Consider the following 22,163-nt stretch of genomic DNA (forward strand, 5'->3'; position numbering starts at 1 on the left):
TTAATGTAAAACTAGGATTACTGTGCACTGGTTTAAGCAAATCTTTTAGCAGATTTTCAAGCTCGCACACAAAGTCCTGTAACAAAGCTACATAACATTATTTTTTTCAAAATCCTTCACCGTTTCTTTAAATGATGCACTGAAGTCGTATGCGAATGACATTACTGGCATGGCCGAGAGTATGTGACTTCATGGAATATTCTAAAAGATGCAGCTGATGTAGATACGTGCCTGCCAGCTTGCACTGTCTCCCTAAATGTGATTCTTGTGGAACGAAGAAGAGCAACATTCAATTGCTTTCATGCCACCCATGCTCCTCGCAACGTGGAAACTAAATTGCTTCTAAGTGATCTATACACTGAGCTTTTTTGTTTGTAATATCCAAACCAAATGAGGGGCCTGTCAAGCATTTGCTGTCCCAAACCTCTGCCTACTCCTTCTATCTATTCCAGTCACCAAAAAAAAAGTGAGAGAAGGAGAAGCTTTAGATATAGTACTGAAACTTTAGCCAACACTCACAAGGACACAGGCGAAAGGTTCACAAAGACTAGCGCTGGTCCTCCTGAACCTGTTTTCTGTGTCCTCGAGTGTGTCTGCTAAAATTTCAGTATGCAGTAAAACCAACCAGCCCACCTTTCCGCATTACTGAAGCATTAGACTGACATTTTTGGTTTCGGAATGGAATGAAAGGAAGATGGATAGTTTACTTACTCTTGTAGAAATGGCTCAAAATGCATTGAGAAAATACATGCAATAATCAGTCACTACAGAGCATGTCCAGCAGTTCCTGACAACGGAGAGCTGCGACCGTGTTACATTGTTAAGTGGAGCTCGACAGTGGACCACACATGCTCTTAAAAACCCACATTGCCAAAACTGGCATGCAGACATTTGCTAGAGCATCCTGAAGTGTGATTATAGTTTTGTTAACGTATTTATTCAACCTATTCTCAGGTAAGAAACTTTACAAAAATAAGGGAAGTGCCAAGGTTGACACACATGATAAAAACTTGGTTGCACGTACAAAGCTAACACGGAATAATACAATAACAGGTTTGTGATCAAGAGCTGGATCTATTCATCCGTTGGTAATATACAAGAATTGTTTCTATTTTTAAGCAATGGCCAGCTCAAATTCCGCCACTCACGAGCACCACCCACCATTGTGAGCAGAGTCAACACGGGCATCGCCACCGCCAAAAGGCTGCACCCCGTGTGGTAGAGGTTGCACTGCAGGCGGTTCTGGTGGAGGTCGCCCGGTTAGTAGCCCAACCGCCTGGAACATGCCATTCTCTCGAAGAATGGAGAGGAAGCGGTCATAGGCTAGTGGCCCCCTCTTAGGAAGTCGATACAGCAGGCACAGGTTGCGCTCATTCAGGTCTTTCTTTTCCTGCAACATGCAAGTGTTGTGAGATCCTCAGCAAGCAACCCTTTCCCTTTTTAGTAGATTAAAAAACAATTACGCCATCTCCCGCTAAAGGGCACCATGTAATAGATGAAAAGCAGTGAATGCAGGCAGCGGGATTGAAGCTGGCGCTCATCACGGCGATGCGCAGGAGAAAAACCTGGGAAGGTGCAAACCAGGCAGCGATGGACTGGCGTTTCCCACTAGAACATTCCAATCTCTGCTAATGGGCAATGAGAGACAGAAGACTCCGATTGCACACAGAGACCAGAAGTCCGCTTTTAGTTAATGTGCGCGCTGCAAATACTTATTGTTTAACAACGCATCGGAGAAATCTCCCACCTAAACTACCTTGGAGGTCAAGATCGAGTGCCTACATATACAGACCAGCCAGTGAACAGTTTTGCAGCATGGGCAGTCAGTTTTTTTAATCAAGAAACTAGCTAGCAGAAGCTGCTTGCTTTGGCGTTGTGAGGTGAGAAGGGGGAAGACGCACATGTACAGTGAGGGAGATCACACCGCACACCGAATTGAGCTCGATCCCAAAACGCGTATCATCTAAAAGGCCTGGAGGACGCTTGAGCTTCCTTTTCAAGAGTAGCAATAGCGTAATTGCGTATCGCGCACATTGCCTTCTCAACTGCTAGCCAGGCCTTGGTTTTCAGTGCATGCCTCAAACGTGCTGCAAGGAAACGAACAACTGTGAGTGACATTGGGCGTTTCGAATAATCTTGGAATGTCTACTGGAAATACAGTTGTCAAGTGCCCACTACACCATAATTCTTACTTTTGTGAATCAGTGAAAAGCTCACCATGTGCCTTTAAGCCAACACACAAAACAATGCAGCTGCTCACTTTCTCAGTGCTTTTGCTGATGATGGTAATTGAATGTCTGCACAACTTGTTATGAGTGGCCTTTATACACACACTCATGCAATTCACATGTTTTGATACCTGTCGCAATCTACACTTCTGCCATGCTATGTTACATGCTTTAAGGACATCCCTACTACATAAAATTGATGCTTTCTTTATTACAGCGAAAGCTGTTACGAGATGTTATGTTATGAGACAAGGGTCGCGTGAAGGGCTGTAGTTGTCTGCCGTCGCCACCGCTGCCGACGGTGTCTGTAACACCATTATCACACGAAATAAGAAAAGGAACTTAGAAAACGAAAAACACCAAGACACATCGAGATTTGAACACGGGTCTCCTGTGTGCACGCCAAGTATTCCAGCTGAGCCACGCCAGTGCTGGGAACCTGGCCTTAGCAAGCTTGATGTCAGAAAGGAATCGTGTTATTATGAGTAATAAAGTGTTTTAGAACAGTAAGGAACAACGAGGTGTCACACAATGCGAACAGCAGAATGAGTGTGTCGTCAAATGTTCCAACCGTTTATAAAAGCTTCATCTTGTTCAACTATTAACTGTAGCGCATATCCACTGTGGGGAATTATGGGGATTACAAAAGCTTATGGCATAATTCTTCACCGTCACTAGCCACAACACAAAAAAAAAATGCCCAAGGCTCCTTGCAAGGGTGCAGTGACTACGATGCTTCTCCGAAGAATGACAAAGGATGGCATAGTGAATGCCTGCCTACTATACAATGATTAATTCTGTAGTGGATACCCTGCAAGTGTGCTTGCAGCAGCTACCCAGAGTTAAAAAAGAAAAGCTCTGAAAGGCCACTCTTCCAACTTTCAGAGAGGATAACAGGAGACGCTCGGAGCAGTAGGACGCACTGTACATCGTCTCCCGAGCCTTTCGGCATTTTCGCTGCGACGCGTGCTTACTGACCAATAATTTATGTATGAGTGGGTGCATGAGGTTATTGGGAACGCGCGGATATCACTCTCTGCACTGGATTTATCAAGATTCTCCCAGGAGCATCTGCTGACCCGACCAACGCCGCTCGCCGCCCTGAGCCTAGCTGGCTCAGCGCGCGTCCGGCTCCTTGCCTAAGCCTGGTGCAGCGTCTCACGCTACTCACATCGTCGTGCCCAGCCGCCCACCGGAATGGAGTGCGTCGTAGAAGGTCATACCATCTCTGAAGAGGAGTGGTCCGACGATTCCTGGCAATCGCCCGGCTATCGTGCCCAGGAACGACGCCGACGGGAACTTCAAAACCAAGGCAAGCCCGTTCTTCAACCGTGTACGTCGGAGAATGCCCGCGCCGCTGTGCCGGAACGCCAACCCCAGGTCAAGTCACGTCCGCCTCGGTTACGTCGGCGGGCACCACTCCCCCGATTGCCGCAAGACTCCATTCATATAGTAGGACGTCCAAGAACGCCCATCGACTTGACGAAAGTGCCGCCGTGGCAATTGCACGACGCCCTGCTCAAGGCAGCTTCACTGCCAGATCAGCCACCAGCAAGTCGGGATCGCCTTCGGACGCACCCCACCAATAATACCTTTACCTTGAGCGTGATCGACTCGCAACGCGCCCAAGCCTACCTTCGAGTGAAGTCGATTACCATCGGCGCTGCTACTATCGAGCTCCATGTCTACGCCCCCCCTCCAGACGACGCCATACGAGGCATCATGTTCCATGCATACGATGACTTCTCAGACGAAGAGATTTTGGCAGACCTACAAGCCAGCAACCCCACCATTCCTATCGTGAGTGGAAGACGCTTGGGCCAAACTAGGCACGTCGTGGTTGCACTAATGACGCCAAACCTTCCAAAGTGGATATTCTACCACGGAACCGACATCAGGCTGTACCCGTTCTACAACAGGGTGGAATCGTGTTTTAACTGCCGCAAGGTTGGTCACCGCACGGATGTTTGCCCGATGCCACGTAAGCAGCGGTGCCGCCGTTGCGGAGAGGAACACCCCACACCAGGACAGGGCGAAACACCCGCATGCACGCCACGCTGCATCGTCTGCAATGGTGCACACAACACCGGCAGCTCAAACTGCAAGTATCGCTTTATCAAGAAGGCGCCACCCACCCCGCAATCGAAGCAAGAAGCGCAAGAACCTTCGTCGAACATCCATCGCAACCCATCTCACAGTGGCTCCTCCAGCAGACGCTCACCATCATCTCGAGACCATTCTGCATCTTTCCCACCACTCGGGAACAGCAGCAACCAGCAGCAGCGCCGAGAGAGCAGGTCCCCATCCCACACCCGGCGCTCAGGGTCTCGTTCAGCTAAACGACGTGGCAGCAGGTGTCGATCCCACAGCAGGCGCCCGAGGTCACGCTCAGCCCAACGACGAGACAGCAGGCCCTCATCTCACTCAAGGTCCAAATCAGCCAGGCGCAGCCCATCGGTGTCTCGTTCATCCAGTCGAGGTCCCGGAGAAGCGTCCAAGTCGGTGGCCTGGCAGCGGGGCGCCCCGGCATCACTACTATTTTCCGATTCACAGGTGAGGGAGTTGGCAAAGGAGAATTCTGCCCTTAAGGCTCAAATCTCGGCCCAGCAGTCCCAGATAGCTAAATTGACTAGCTACATCCAGTCTCTAGAAGCCAAAATAGATAGAGCACTCAGTATCGACAAACAAACTACACCCACATCATCCGAAACACAAGACGCACATCCGAACCCCCTGGCACCAAACCCGGCGTTATCGCCAGTTCCTCAACTTCAGAACGCTAATAAACGCAAGGCAGCTACACCCACAGCTTCACTCCACGCAGACGCCGACATCACTACAAAAGTAACGACGGCAGTCACGGCAGCCATCTCAACGCTGAAATCCGATCTGAACGCTGAAATAGAAACGCGCTTTAATGCGATCCACCAAACCATCCGGGAAACAACCACCTCATTCGCCGTGTTAAAGAGCTCGACCGAAGCTGCACTGGCCGACTTCAGTGTGCAGTTGGCCATCCACCGCACACCATCCAATAGCCGGCAAACACCGGCCCCTACGCCAATAACATAGTCATGGCGGCTCTCCACACGCTCACCGTCTGGCAGTGGAACTGCAGGAGCTTCCGCAATAAGAAGGGCCATCTGCAGCAACATATCCAGCATATTCAAAACCATGCACCAAATGGGGAATGTTCGCCGGACATCATAGTTTTACAAGAAACGAACACTGCCGCTCAACTGCCCGGATACGCATCATATAATCAGAAAATAGACATATCCGCGAGCGCACAATGCCACACTGCCATCTTAGTACACAAGAATGTCACAGCCATTCAACATGAAATTGAGGGTACGAGTATTCATCACACACTGGTGGAAATTATACCAAAAAGACGAGGAGACAAGCCACTCTTCATTTTAAATATATACAGCCCTCCAAGAGATACAGCTGCGGATCTACCTTACATCTTTCGGAAAGCAACAAATCTGGCGAAGGATGCAAAGCTGCTCGTACTAGGCGATTTTAACGCAAAACATCCCGAATGGGGATACCCGAAATCCAACCCCAAGGGTCGCCGATTATGGAGCATCATACACGACCTAGGTTTCAGTATCCTCAATGATCCGGAGCAATCGACGCGAATCGGGAACAGCGTATGTCGAGATACTACCCCAGACCTCTCCCTTTGCAAAAACACGGAGGGTGCCCGTTGGCAAAACACAGGTCACACCGTAGGAAGTGACCATTTCATTCTAGCGGTAACCATTGAGTTAACCACAAGCAATGTAAAAAAACGAGCCACAGCTCGCATTACAGACTGGGATAAATTCCGCCAACTGCGCAAAGAAACGGCACCCGATTCGGTATTGGACTTGAACGAATGGATACTTTCTTTGAGTCGAGATGTGGACGCTACAACATACCAAGCAGACGTAACTCCGGAACAGCCATCAACAGATTCACGCCTTCTACATATGTGGGAGGCGCATGAAAGCCTCATGCGTAGGTGGCGGCGCCAACGTCACAACACAAGGCTCCGCCGCCGCATCTCGAGGCTCGAACGTGAATTAGAAGCCCACACCGCTGTGCTAACACGCCAACAGTGGGGCCAACTTTGCGGCAGCCTCAATGGCCAGATGGGCTGCAAGAAAACGTGGCATCTTCTGCGACACCTGCTGGACCCTGGTAGCTCCAAGTCGGCCGCACGCAAACAGCTCGCGCGAATTGTCCATCAATACCCGGGCACCAACGAAGAGCTGCTGGAGGAGCTCATCACCCGCTACATCAACACATCTCAGAAACAGAACAGCACAGAGCAGTTGCCTGAATACACTGGAACAGCCAACGAACAGTTGGACGCCGACATTTCGGAAAGTGAGGTTTGCATAGCGCTACATAAACTGCGTACAACATCGGCACCCGGTCCTGACGGGGTGACAAATAAGACGCTGCGCAACCTCGATCCAAAGTCGGTAGGGGCCATTACTGAATATATGAATGAGTGCTGGAGGTCCGGCCATTTGCCATCAGAATGGAAACACGCAAGGGTCGCGTTTATACCGAAACCGGGCAAGAAACTCGACCTGGAGAATCTTCGTCCAATCTCGTTGACCTCCTGCCTGGGCAAACTAATGGAGCATGTTGTCCTCTGTCGCTTGCAAAATTTCGCGGAAGAGCACCGCCTACTTCCCCCCACAATGCTGGGCTTCAGGGCCCATCTATCCACTCAGGATGCGCTCATCCAGTTGCATCACGATCTCCTACGACCTGAGAGTGGCACTAGTACCAAGGCTTTGCTCGGTCTGGACCTTCACAAAGCATTTGACAACGTGAAGCATAGTGCCATTTTAGGCAGTCTGTCCGAACTACGATCCGGGGAACGCATATTTAACTACGTCCGTGCTTTCTTATCTAATCGAACGGTTGAACTCTCAGTGGGTGACCTTCGTTCTAAGCTCATCACACTCGGTGATCGCGGCACCCCGCAGGGAGCTGTTTTGTCCCCTTTCCTTTTCAACCTCGCTATGAGGTCACTACCTCCCAAACTTGACACGATACCCGGCCTGCGATACACCCTCTACGCAGATGACATCACGCTCTGGACGACGGTGGGATCCGATGGTCAAATCGAGGAGACTCTTCAAAGAGCAACCGACGTAGTCGTTCAGCACGTGTCAGAAGCGGGTTTGGAGTGTTCCCAGAGCAAATCGGAGCTACTATTACTGCGACCTCCAGATCGCCGCAAAATTAAGACTCCACTTCCTAGTATTAACGTGTATGTCAATGACACGCCAATTAAGCAGGTGGCCCACATGAGAGTACTCGGACTCATTGTGCAAACAAACCACCACAACAACATTACGCTAGACCGTCTCACCGTAACCGTGAACCAGACGGCCCATCTTATATCTCGAGTGAGCGCTCGCAATCGAGGCATGAAGGAGAAAGAACTGCTACAGATAATTCAAGCCTTCGTTTTGTCGCGCTTCACGTACGCCCTCCCTTATTTGCACCTCCTTCAATCTGAGCGAGCCCAACTAAATCGGCTCTTACGCAAAGCGTATAAGGTGGCATTGGGTCTCCCCCGAAACACATCGACAGAGCACCTCCTCAGTCTTGGGCTGCATAACACCTTAGAAGAACTTCTTGAAGCGCATCTTACGGCGCAAATTCACCGATTACAGGGAAGCAGGACGGGGCGTTGGATCCTTGCTAACATTGACCATGTGGTATCTCCTACGGGTAACGATCCGGCTGTCATCCCCCCCAACATCAGAAAGAAATTCCTCATAAAACCACTGCCAAAGAACATGTTGGCCAGCCATCACGACGGTAGAAGGAAAGCGAGGGCCAAATTCTTGCAAAAAACGTACGCGTCCAACCCAACCGTTGCGTACGTTGACGCCGCCCAATACCGAGAGTTTACTAAAGCATATGCAATAAGCGTAATCACTCTCCCCGGCAACAACGCCAATTCACCTCAAATTAAAGCGGCTGCTTCTGTCCGTGTGCTTAATACGACAGAAGCTGAGGAAGCGGCGATAGCGCTAGCAGCAGCATCCGGATTCACCACTATACTCAGTGACTCAAAGGCTGCTATATCCAACTTCGCACGTGGCATTGTGGCCCCCACAACTCTGCGTTTACTATTGCCCAGTCTCCTTACAGATGCTGAGGAAGACGCACTATCCTCCATTGCGCTGGTATGGGTGCCGGCTCACGCGGGGAACCCAGGGAACGAGGCGGCCCACCTATATGCTCGAGGATTCGTCAGCCGAGCGGTGGTACCCGCCTCTGATTTGGAAAACCCTGGTGAAGCCTTGACATCCTACCATGACATCACACAATATTACCGTCTTTCGAGGCAGACAAAACCACCCCCGCACCATAAGCTAACTAAGCGCCAGGAGGTTATCTGGCGCCGCTTGCAAACACATTCATTTCCGTGCCCATACATTTATGCACGTATATACCCCGACTCGATTGATCCGCATTGCTCGCATTGTGGCTCAATAGCCACACTTAATCACATTCTCTGGGCCTGCAGGGAAGATCCCCCCTCTCTCGATCTCCTAGCCGCTCCCTCGCCAGAGGGGTGGGAGGCAGTTCTGACCTCCACCAGCCTGGCCGTTCAGCTCCAGGCCGTACAAAGGGCAGAGGAGGTGGCCATCAGGTTCAGCCTGGCGGGTCACCTACCTCCTTAAGTCTGACGACAATAAAGTTGTGTTCTCTCTCTCCAACTTTCACTGGGACAGTGCTGTGCGTTTCGTGCTGGCCTGGCGGTTTTTTGAAGAAGCAGTGTTAAGTAACAGCATAGCCATGTGTTAGCACGCCTGCTTGCCACACAGAAAGCCCAGGTTCACATATGATCCAAACAGACATTTTCATTTATTTTTTTGCATCTCTCTGGATTTTTCAGTCACAGTTTACGCTGATTTTTCACTCACAGCCAACAACCCTAACGCTGACACCAGAACATCTGCATAACAAGAACTGCAACATTATAACATTAAAATGCACCAGTGAATAGCTGAGCGCAACCTCCCCCTCCCCCACCAATTCTTTTGGCCTGTTCTCCACTACAGAATCTGCAGCTGCGGTTCCTCGGAAGCCCAGTTCTGAGTCTTTCGATAACTGCACGATTTCTTAGTACTCCTACAGTGTGCTTCTGCAGTACTCAGAATTGCATGGTTTGTTGTCACAATTTATCACATCACCACACCTTTTTTCCCTTGTCATAACACTTGAAATTTCAGACAAGGATTCCGTCCTGTTCGATCGAAACAGTAAACGCATGCATATTGCATAAGGCATTTCATTAGAATAACAGGTGCACATTCACTTAATGGCTCTTCTGTTCTCATTCTGAATTTTCGTCCACAACCGAGCAAGCACCCCACCCCAACCCTGCCTCTGCACCAAAGCTGGCCTCATTGCTCTTTCACTGTTGGAAAGGGCACTTGCGCAGAATTTCACGGTAGAAATACGCAAGTGACACGATCTTTGTGAACACAACACAACTGTGATCCCTATGGTTTAGCAAATGGTAAAATTTAAAACTGAATCAAATACCAACAGAATAATGACCATACCAAATCAAATAGAAATACATATCAAAAACTACTCAAATAGCTATCAAATAGCAAGGCCACCATGTTCAAGACAGGCCTAATATTCTAGCAATTTTTTATTCCAAACAAATATTCACAAGCTTCAAGAAAGCAACATTACGACAATATAAAACCGACCAAAGATACTCCAAATATGCAAACTGAAGTAAGCTCGCATACAGTAGTGAGTAGAGGCTTCAATGTTTGTTTGTTTTTTAACTATACAATGATGATGATATATGGTGTTTTTTTGGCGCAAGGGCCATTTGATGGCCAAAGAGTGCCAGTTCATGGGACAAAGAATGTGGACAATGATTGTGATTAGCGGCTGTATAAGGGCCATAAAATTCCTCGCAATAAGGCGGGTAAAAACATACAAGTAATAAAATTTTGACCATGTCGTGAAAGGTGTGTGTGATGTGAATAGGTGACAGAAGTTAGTGATAATGAAAAACGATGGTGGACATGTATGGCATTAGCACAAGTACCTCACTGGTTCATACCCTTGTGTCCAAGGGCCGTGAGGCAAGTGCTTTCCTGTGTAGCCACCGCAGCAAAAACCTCTCTAGAGAGGTCGTGCTACGGTATGCCCGGGTATATGATATGAAAAATATGAATTTCCTTTAAAAACGCTAATAATGATTTATGACTAAAAAACGGTTCCCTACCGACAAACATTGCAGGGTGTAAAAGTATATGTTGTTGGTAGGGCAATGGAACGTGTTGTTTTCTTAGAGTTTCTAACTGTTTGCACTGGATTAACATGTGAAGAACTGTTAACGCTTCACCACATCTGTCACACAATGGTGGATCGCCACCGAACAAAAGATATGTGTGTGGTGTATGTGTGTCCTATCCTGAGCCTCGTAAGTTTTACCTCTGTATGACGTGATTTTGATACTGGCAGCCAATGACCAAGGTGTGGCTTAATAATGTGTAGTTTGTTTTGTGTGTGTGTATCCCACTTGCTCTGCCAGTAGTCCCTGAGGTTTCGTTTCAGAGACGGCTCAAGATCAAGGGCCGGGATTGATATGGATGTAATGGCGGTGCTCTCGTGGACGGATGCAGCGAGCTGATCCGCCCTCACGTTGCCTTGGATCTCACGGTGCCCTGGCACCCAGCACACTACAACATGTTGTTTGAGTGTGTAGAGTGTGCACAAAATGGAGTAAAGTGAGACTAGGACCGGGTTTTTTTGTTCTTTAAGACTGTGCAGAGCCGTTACCACACTGAGGGAGTCTGTATAAATTACTGCTTTTTGTATTTGTAATTGTTTGATGTGTTTAGCTGCCACGAGTATCGTGTAAGCTTCCGCTGTGAAGATACTTGTGCGTGGATGTAGAGGGCCAGCATCCGAAAAGGATGGGCCGACAGCAGCGTAGGACACAGAGGAGTTAGTCTTCGAGGCATCTGTGAAGAACTCAGGATGTGTGTATTTGTGTTGAAGTTCAAAAAAGTATGTTCGGATATGGGCAATAGGTGCATGTTTTGTAACTTCTAGGAAAGACACATCGCAGTCTATAGTCTGCCACTGCCACGGTGGTGGGTATGCTACAGGAGCCATTAAACTGTGTTCAAGTGACACTGCAGTTTCTTCAGCTAGACATTTCAGGCGAACTGAGAAGGGCTGCCTCATCGAAGGCCTGTTTTGAAACAGAGTTGAGCTCGACAAATCATTAATTGTAGAGTATGAGGGGTGCTTTTTGTCTGCTTTCACCTTAAGGAAATAAACAAAGGACATATAAGTTCTCTGCAGATGAAGCGACCACTCATTTGACTCAACATAAAGGCTTTCTACGGGGCTGGTGCGAAAAGCACCCGTAGAAAGGCGGATGCCCAAGTGGTGCACGGGGTCCAGCATCTTCAAGGCACTTTGAGTGGCAGACTGATAGACAACGGCCCCATAATCTAAGCGGGTGCGAATGAGGCTTCTATAGAGGTTCATGAGGCATTGCCTATCACTACCCCACGAAGTACGTGACAACACTTTTATAACACTCATGGTTTTTAAACATTTTGTTTTTAAATACTTGATGTACAAAACGAAGGTCAACTTGTTGTCCAAGATCAAGCCTAAGAATTTATGCTCGCCTTTGACGGACAGACGTTGCCCGTTCAGTCGAATGTCAGGTTCCGAGTGCGTGCCTCTCTTTCGAGAGAACAAGACACACGTGCTTTTTTGTGGGTTAAGTCGAAATCCGTTTTCATCTGCCCATTTGGAGACCTTATTTAAACCCAGCTAACCTGCCGCTCACACATGGCCAAGTTGCATGACTTGAAGCCAAGCTGAACGTCGTCGACATATGTACAATAGAACATATTGCGGGGAATGGACGAGTGCAAAGAATTCATTTTGATGAGAAAAAGTGTGCAGCTAAGTACACCACCTTGTGGCACGCCTGTTTCCTGGACAAATGTTTGGGAAAGAACCGTGCCCACTCGGGCACGGAATGTCCGGTTTGACAGGTAACTTTCGATTATGTGAAACATTCTTCGGCGCACACCAAAGTGGGACAGGTCTCTTAGAATTCCAAAACGCCATGTTGTATCATAAGCCCTTTCGATATCGAGGAACACAGAAAGAAAATATTGTTTATGGACGAAGGCGTCTCTGATCTGTGCCTCGATACGAACAAGGTGGTCTGTGGTGGATCTACTTTCTCGAAAACCGCACTGAAATGGGTCGAGCAAATTGTTTGTTTCAAGGATATGTACAAGTCGGCAGTTTATCATTTTTTCGAAGACTTTGCACAAGCAGCTTGTAAGTGCAATAGGCCTATAACTTGAAGCTAAAGAAGGGTCCTTGCCCTCTTTCAAAATGGGAATAACAATAGCCTCTTTCCAGGAGGTAGGAATAGTGCCAGAAGACCAAATAGCATTGTACAAACAAAGTAAGGTTTTTCGGGTTTCGTTTGGTAGGTTTTTTAACATTTCATACATCACACGGTCAGAACCTGGGGCAGAAGTACTGCAGGAGTTTAGAGATGTTCGGAGCTCAGCTAGACTGAAAGCTTGGTTATATGCCTCGTATTTGGTGGATTTGTGTTCGAGTTTCTGCTTTTCTATTCTTGTTCTGTATTTTTGGAAAGTGTCAGTATAGTGGGACGAGCTGGATACCCGTTCAAAGTGTGCACCGAGGAAGTTCGCCTGATCTTCCAAGGTATCACCCTGAGTGTTTACGAGTGGGAGTGAGTGTACTTTTCTTCCTGCTACCCTACGAACCATGTTCCAGACTTTGGCCTCTTGTGTATACGAATTTATCCCTCATAAAAACTTGTGCCATTTTTCTCTTCAGGCCTGCCGACGCGTTCTCCTTCCTTGAGACTTTATTTTCTTGAAGGTGTCAAGATTTTCGGCTGTTGGTGAGTTCCGCAGCAACCTCCATGCCCTGTTCTGTTCCTTTCGCGCATTACGACACTCTGTGTTCCATCATGGGACGTGTCATTTGCCGGGCATTCCAGATGTTTGTGGAATGCACTTGGCTGCTGCGTCAGCAAGAAAAGCCGTGAAGTACTGCACAGCTTCATCTATGCCTAATCCGCATATGTCGGTCCAACTTAAGTGTGTAATCTTTTGAAATTGTTCCCAGTCTGCTTTGTTTATCAGCCATTTGGGAACGTGTAGAGGACCTTCATATGTTGTTTTTGAACTCAACACTACAGGAAAATGGTCACTACCATATAGATTATTTATGATTTTCCATTTGAGTAGGGGTAGGAGTGAAGGTGATACGATGCTGAGGTCGATAGACGAGTAAGTTTTGTTGGCAACGTTATAGTATGTTGGCTATTTCCTATTCAACAAACAGGCACCGGAAGAGAAGAGAAATTGTTCAATGAGACGACCTCCTGCATCACAGCGAGAATCGCCCCACAGTCCACTATGTGCATTTAGGTCCCCAAGAAGCAAATAAGGTTCTGGCAGTTTGTCTATTAAGGACTGAAATTCACGTCTTTCACGACGGTGGTGGGGAGGTACATACAAAGAGCAGATGGTGACGAGTTTGTTTAAAAGTACCGCTCGAACAGCCACCGCCTCAAGAGATGTCTGGAGTGGTAAATGTGCACACGCTACTCCTTGGTTGATAATAATGGCTACGCCACCGGATGACGCCACAGCATCATCTCGGTCCTTTCGGTATATGACGTAAGCACGTAAAAAATTTGTATTGGAGGATTTTAGGTGTGTTTTTTGTACACACAGCACTTGAGGTGAGTATTTGTATAAAAGCTCTTGTACGTCGTCGAGGTTCTTGAGCAGTCCTCTGACGTTCCAATGTATAATTTGTGTGTCCATATTGGAAGTAAAGTAGTGCTGTGTGTACGTTTAGGGAGAGACTTGTTAAAGCTGAAAGGTCGAGCTCGAGTACCAGGGCCATTGTCAGGCCCTGTTATGAGCTTTTTGGTTTTCTTGGCGTGCTCGAGAGAGCCGCGCCGTTCTTTTGGCACTAGGGGTGCCGCCGTATCCATTGCCTCCTCGGAGGCACTGGATGCCCGCTCATGCGAGCTGGTTTTTCGAATCTTGGGCCTCGCCTGGCGAGGTGAGGCCTTGAGACCCGAGGACCCTGGAGTCCCTGGTCTCTGTTCAATAGTAGGCGGAGTGGATTCAACTACTGCCGCCTTGGGGGCAGGCGCCACAGCCAATGGCTCGCTCTGCGCAGGCCGAAGGAGTGGCGAGGGCTGGTGCGACACTGCCCCCTGGCGCGCCGCATCAGCATATGTGGGGCCATAAAATGGTGAGACTCTTTTTCTTGCTTCTTTAAATGTAATGTTTTCTTTTATCTTCAAAGTGATGATCTCTTTTTCTTTTTTCCAGAAAGAACATGAACGTGAGTACGCGGCATGATTTCCACCACAGTTCACACAGTGTGATGGTTCTTCGCAATTGTCAGAATTGTGGCCTGACACTCCACATTGTGCACAAGTTTGCTGACCACGACAGCTTTGTGAGCCGTGGCCATACTTCTGGCATTTAAAACAACGACGCGGGTTAGGTATGTATGGTCTGATTGACGTCTTTGTGTACCCTGTTTGAATACTTTCTGGCAGATTACTGGAAGCGAACGTGAGTATCAGGTGTTTCGTTGGTGTTACCTTGTTGTCTCTTCTAATGGTGATCCTTTGTACATTGGTCACATTCTGACTCTTCCACCCCTCCAGAAGTTCCTCTTCAGTCAAGCCTAGCAAATCAGCATCAGATACTACTCCACGAGTTGTGTTCATCGATTTGTGTGGCGTTACAGTGATGGGAGTGTCACCAAAAGTTGATAGATTCTGTAGCTTTTCAAACTGTTCTTTTTCTCGAACTTCAAGGAGGAGGTCTCCGCAGGCCATTTTCGTAACTTTGTACCCGGCTCCAAGAGTTTCTGTGAGACATCTGGCTACTACAAAGGGGGATACAGTTCTGGCTTGCTTGCTGCTTATCTCACTATGTATAACATGAAAATGGGGGAAGTTTTCACTTGATCGGTTGAAAAAGCCTAAGCCTTCGGTGCGTACACGCTTTAAGGCGGTACGATCACTTAATAAGGGAAATGCTCTATGCATGCCAGTTTAATTTTCTTCAGAAGCGTTGGCGGCTACCCACCACGGAGCCCAACGAGGGGACGCTACAAGTTTGTGGATGCTAAAACCTGCAGACGCCAGCCGTACAACGCAACTATAACCCAATGCGCCTAGACCAAGGTAGGCTATTTGCACAGGGTTAACCCTAGCCGCCAGGAAGTTTGGAAGTAAACGGAAGAGAGTAGAAGACAGGACAGATAAATAGTAAGAGATAAAGACGAAGATGTAGGGAGAGGGAGATAGGAAAAGGCGACTGCCGATTTCCCCTGGGTGGGTCAGCCCAGGGTGCCGTCTACGTGAAGCCGGGGCCAAAGGGGTGTGTTGCCTCTGTTGGGGGGCCTTAACGGTCCAATCACCCAGCGTCGGCTCAACCCCCAGGATCCCCTTTTCCCCGGACACGGCAAAGCCACGCACGGCTAGGCGTGGGAGGGAGTAGAAACTCCCCCGTTAGCTCGGGTCCGTGGTGTCGCTTCACACCAAACGCCTACTTGCGCAGGCGCTCTGCGGGGTTAACTATACAATGAATGTAGCATTTACTTCCATCTTTGAGGCAGTAGTTTGTCACTAGCTTTTTAAATAATACAAAGACCTCAAAGCTAAACAATGTTTCATGAATGAACATTGTCAATCTAATGATCATGATAGTGGATTAAGGACACATTTGCTTCGATGACACTGGTGCTTAAAGTGAGAAATCCTCCTGTGATGGGTAAAGCTTCTATTTTCACATAAAATCTTGGAATTGCATGCATCTTGGCTATACACTAAATAAAAAAAAGAAAGAGTTGTTTGCTCTTCCGACATGTTCTTTCTTTGGGGATTTTCCCATTGGTGCCGATTATTCTAATATTCTTACTAAAATATTTGCCAATCCGAATATTCAATAGTTTATTCGAGTACCAAATCTAATAAAATGCTATTTGATTTTTATTTGAAACATTTAGCTAATACCACACCCCTAATCACGACTTTTGTAAGAGCTTCAAATGTATTTAGTATGCAAGGTTTGTTAAATGCAAGCAGTTCAACCAATTACAGAGAGGCATGAGAAAATATGCAGAATGCAATGGTGGATCATTAACCACAGGCGAACTTCTGCATTGAGTGATACAGAGGTAACAAAGTGAAGACTCTAAGGCTAGACAGTCTAACTCATTTTGTGGTCATGCCAGGGGAAATGACACATTTTGCCCACTTTGTGACACACGCAATAAAAGCATTGATGCAAACATTTTTCATAAGCCAATTACTTTTGGAAATATTTCATTATTCCCAAGGCAGTTGTACAATGGACATTCTGTAAGCTCATTGTATTAACTAACAAAAATTGTACAGCCGCGGCCACGTACGTGTAGAGCACGCGAGAAGCCAGTTTTTACTCTATGGTGCGAAACCTTGAGACAGTTTGGGGCTCTGAAGTGGTGTATCAGGAGCATTCATGTCCTAGTTGTGAGGCTAACTACATCAGTGCCCAATACTGCCTTAAGGTTTTGCCCCACAGAGCAAAAACCATCTGCTTGCATGCTCTACACAGCCGTGGCCGTGGCTATACATATAGTTCCTATGCCTTGAACATACCACCTTTCTTTGCTCGTAATAAAGCATTTAAATTTAACCCTTCGAAACGCTACGTACACAATTGAGTACATTACTCGTTTTCACTATTTGCATCAAGTAGATGCAATTAAAAGGCAAGATATTTTAACACTTGGGATGAATTGAACTGCCTGCATAATAAATTAATTTTTACCTGACCTCATTTTGCAGTGCGCTGACACATATGGTCACTTTTCTGAAGGGACTACCACTTTCGATGAGTCGTGCAATGTGCCCCTTCCTTCAAGCAATGTAAAAAGAAAAATTTTTCTGGGCTTAAAATGAACATAACAGAAAATAGATTTGCACTACATTCCTTGCTTGAGAGCTTATTTTATTTATGTGAAAGGTAAGCATCTTTGACTTTAAGGTAAAAAGATATTCAATTAGAAGTTAATTAGAATGAGTTGTTATAACAGCCTTAAATTCAAAAATTATTCAATTATTCTTGCCGCAATAGCATATTGAGAGAGCCTTGCAGTAACGTTGCAGCGATTTGACACATTTGCTAACAGTTCTTTATAAGTGGCATCTGAAAGGGTTAAAAATTCTTCACTTTCTTTCTCGAGATACAATAAAGCTCTGAAATACCTTCACTGGCAACATTCATTCCTTACCACTAGAAGATTTCATAGGCCCGTCTTCACCAACGCTCCTCAACTGAAAACTCGACTTTCAGGGATCCTCGAGGACTTTTTTGCGTTGCAGAAATTGCTCTAGACTCGAAACGCTCCTCGAATGAAGAAAATCCTTAGAATGGTCCTCGAAAATTTCAAGGTAGGTCAGAAGCTCATTTGAGCGCTCCTCAGGTTAGCTTCGAATGGAGAAAATCCTCAGTGTGGTCCTCGAAAATTTCAAGGTAGGTCAGAAGCTCCCTTGAGCGCTCCTCAGGTTAGCTTCGAATGGAGAAAATCCTCAGTGTGGTCCTCGAAAATTTTAAGATAGGTCAGAAGCTCCCTTGAGTGCTTCTCAGGCTAGCTTACACGCGAACATGGTAGACGTATCATCGTTCGGCTGATTTAAGAATTCGCTTTTCAAGTTCACCATGTTTCTGATGAACCTGCAAACAAGGCTGAAGCAACGAATTATATGCCTGGGAATTGTTTAGGTGATCGTCGAAATGTTTTGGAAGAGTACAGTGATGCAGAGTTCAAGAGCTTGTTGCCTCCACTGATTGCACAATGGTACCTTTTTCATGAAAACTATTTCACTAACTTTTCTGTATACGTGTACAGTTCTCATATAGCATTGAATAGAAATATATGTCCAGCTGCCCCGACCCATAAAATTCGGTTTGTAAGTTGACACTTGTGCGCCATGTGGATGTTCCTCTTTGCTTGCGAGTCCTTTTTTCTTTTTTACCAAACAGTGGGAGCTGCTTTTCTGTTCATGGCATAATGTGCGGTTGTGAGTTATAGTGAGCGAGCAGTTTTTTTCATGCATTGTTCTTTGCTTCCACATAACTACCATTTCTGGTTTTCAACCGTTAATGTGTAATTTTGAACTAGTGAACTCAGAAGCTCCGCTCTTCCCTTGAGTAAACAACGTGCTGATATCTCCTAGTTAATGGCGCTATTTTCGTTTTATCTAATCAGAGAAATGATGCTAAATGCAATAGACAGGCAACAAATGCGTGTCGACATAAGCAATGGAAAGCTTGATTTGATGTGGTGCACACCAGCAAGCCATCTGCAGTGTCGTCTGCCATACAGTAGGGCCTTTATACAGCGTCGGGTAAATTTACTCAGTTCTTTTTTGTTGCGGTTAAAGCTAATATATACAAACTGGACATGCGCTACAACTCATTAACAAAGAGGTGGCACTCGCAAAGGAATGGGATACCTGGAATATTTTGGTCATCTATAGCATTTCATTCGTCTGCGAAGGATTAATTCCATCATCATATTTTCTGTGCGAGAAAATCTATGCTGTGAAGATGGGTCGAGCAGGTCAATGTAAGACTTGTAGTCTTCTATTTTATACCAGTTTATTATTCTTTGCTGCCTGGCAGCAGAATATATATGGGCAAAAATTAAAATCAAGAGCTCTGTGCGTGTATCCCCCGTCCAAAGGGTCATTGTCTTGGGCGAGCTACTACTGATCAGTGATCACTTTGCCTACAAATATACAGGCTGTGCGTATGTGTGTTGTAGTATTCGATGCATGCTTAAAAGCAATATCAAAATGAGTTATGTTGCTTCCTTCAAATGTTGTTGTGTTGTCAGACACAACAACCTCAGGAGCTCTGCCACCCCGACATACAATAACCATTTTTTTCACAACAGCACCGACTTAAAGAATAAATAACTTATAATAGTTGAGAATAGAAAGGAAAATCAAACGATCTTGTTTTCTCAGAATGCAGGCCGCAGCGGGATGTATGCCCTGGGCTGATAGTGTGCAGCAACGAGCAAAGTTTAGAGACCAACTGATCCCACAGATTACTTACTGTCTTTTCAGTGTGGGCATATTGATTGCATTTGAGTTATGGGGCCTAAATGCCCACAATTTACCAATGCAACCCATTACAGCAGACCACCATTGTGAAACTGCTAGGTGAGTAAGCAAATTAACTTTTTTACATCTGGCATGTTTATGGTCCAGACTAGACTACACAGGTAAGAGCCAGGAGACCTTGTAATTTTTTAGCCTTCCTTTGCCCGCTGCATCGCACATTTTCAGTCTTCGACTTCCGAGCTGAGCAGCTCTACCTGCCAATGCTTTCAAAAGGCCTCAGGAGAGCTCGATAGCGTAGGAAATTCCCACAGTATATGTTTACACGATGTCCTTTTGTTTTGCATAGTTTGCTTTTGTCGTCTGGGTACATAGAGGAAGAAACATTCAGGAAATGCAACTCTGCTCCTCGAGGAGACCAGACAACATCACATTGTTAGAGGGTCAAACCCTGCTGGCGGCAGACAAGTGAATCACCACCGTTTTAGCTTCCAATGGAACTCCTTTTTGGCTTCCGATGTTCCAACGCAGTACTGGAGCATGAATGCGGAGTGCGTTTGGCCGTGTTTGTTGCTTGCTCAACATTTTTTTTTATAATTAAAGACTGACCCGCTGAGGCAAATGTCACTGTTGTATTCTCCCGAGCAGTCATTTGGCTGCGCCCCGCCGGTAACGTCTTTTTTTTTTTCTTTTTGCGGTTGCGGACTTTATCTGCAAGGTGTCCGCAGCTGAAATGGCGCCGCCGGAGCTTGTTATTTTTGTATATTATGTGACGTTATATGAACGCCACCCGTCCACATTGTGAGGCCGTTGTTCGCATCTAGGCTTGTTTTTTTTTGCCCGATGAATGCCCTAAGAAGGAAACTTGAGTTCTTTGCAAAGCTGGAGGTAAATATTACTATCAAAAATGGAGAACAAAAGTCTGATGTTGCCGTTGCTTACAGCATCGCAAAAGTAAAATTAGGTACGAAACAAAAAAAAAAGCAAACGTTGGAGTCAAGACAGAGAACACTCTTCCGGTGCCCGACAAGCAAGCACAGCTGTGTACGAAGATGTTGACACTGTATATAAATTTATATCATATCTTACTGCGTATAACCTGCCCTATAACTCGCCCCACAACCTCAGCTCAAAACCATGATAGAATACAAAACTTTAAAGAAAAGAAGAAAAAGAAAAAATCCTGCACATTGCCATAAAGAGTGCCATAAAGCCAACTTGCACCAAAAAAAAATATTTCCATTAAAAGTTATATACATCAAACTATTCGATATGTTGTCAGTTCATGAGAAACAGGTTTGACTGTAATACTGTGAATAGCTTGAAGCATTTTTTTTTTCTTCGCCGTTTTCTTTATGAAAAAAATACTGTGTGTCAGATGAGTGCGCCTAATTCTCTGTAGGCATGATATGACCTCAATAAACCGCTGTCAGTGATGGCACGCTTTCCATTTCCTAAGTAAGTATTTACGTAGAGCTTGCCTATTTTTTAAACATCACTAGGAAAAAAGAAAAGCGGCGCACAAAAAAGACGGAGACAAAGAAGAGAACCACACCCAGCGCTGCACTCACAACTGAAAGTTTAATCTGAGCAACAAGAATTTGAAAGGTAATAGCCGCGCATGACAAGTGAGGTACAACGAGATTAAATGATGCGCTCATCAATAAAAGTGAACTCTTTTTTGTGCAATGTAACCGAGGTCTGGCTTACGCAAGCACCACGTGATGCATCTTTTTTGCACAAAAAAGAGTTCACTTTTGTTGATGAGCGCATCATTTAATCTCGTTGTATCTCACTTGTCATGCGCGGCTATTACTTTTTAAATTCTTGTTGCTCGGATTAAACTTTCAGTTGTGAGTGCAGCGCTGTGTGTGGTTCTCTTCTTTGTCTCCGTCTTTTTTGTGCGCCGCTTTTCTTTTAACATGAATATACACCAACTCGCCCAACTTTCTATTCTGTTATCACTAGGAAGGAGCTTTTATATCGTTATTTATCCGAGAGTTTTTTTCAGACCCAGAGAAGGTCTGGAGTGACCAGGTAAGGTAGAACATCTGCTTGGCCAATGCCAAAGAAAAAAAAAGAAACCCATAAAGTTCAGCCAATTAACAAACTTGACCTTAGGAGCACTGTCATCATGCGCATTTACAGGCTTAAAAGCAACATAACTTGCTTTACCAATACCTCAGTGTAAGTGATTTGCTTAGAGCCCAACTAAAAGTTTAATTAAACAATAATCGGCATCAGTTTCAAGCACACCTAGGCAGTTAACTCCCAACAACAAACTTCTGTCGTCACCTTACAAAACTACATTTGCAGTGGGTGGAATGTTCATCAAGTCATTTATTTGTAAAATAATGTATAGTGGACCTAGGACAGATTTCTGAGCAACACCAGGAGGTAATTCCTGAGTTTGCCAACAGAATCCATTGTAACATATGCACTGTAATTTAGAAGTGAAGAAATTTCAAACCTCGCTTACTCAGATTCTGTTGTATGACACTTTAGTCAAAATGATGATATCGTTAATTAAGTCAATAGCTTTTCTGATATGCCGGAAGAGAACGAATCATGTAATAAGCTTTTCACAGAAACATAGAGAATTCGTCCTTTGATATTAACATGAAACAGTTTAGTAAACTCATTTTGCCACAGCCCAACAGTTAATTAATATGGGCTCAATCATAAGTTAAAAACTTATTTACAGTGCC

At 45.9% G+C, this 22,163-nt stretch overlaps 1 protein-coding gene across 2 annotated transcripts in view; it reads right to left on the minus strand.

The window, feature by feature from the left end:
- The window catches only part of LOC142804148 (caspase-7-like), a 73,273-nt gene that overhangs the window by 34,250 nt on the left and 16,860 nt on the right, over window positions 1–22,163 (minus strand). For both annotated transcript variants that reach the window (XM_075890752.1, XM_075890753.1), the window contains exon 2: window positions 1,162–1,390. In XM_075890752.1, coding sequence (XP_075746867.1) covers window positions 1,162–1,390 — 229 coding nt within the window. The remainder of the gene's footprint in view (window positions 1–1,161; window positions 1,391–22,163) is intronic.

The sequence above is a fragment of the Rhipicephalus microplus genome, chromosome 3 (genome assembly GCF_043290135.1).
Source record: "Rhipicephalus microplus isolate Deutch F79 chromosome 3, USDA_Rmic, whole genome shotgun sequence".
Taxonomy (NCBI): domain Eukaryota; kingdom Metazoa; phylum Arthropoda; class Arachnida; order Ixodida; family Ixodidae; genus Rhipicephalus; species Rhipicephalus microplus.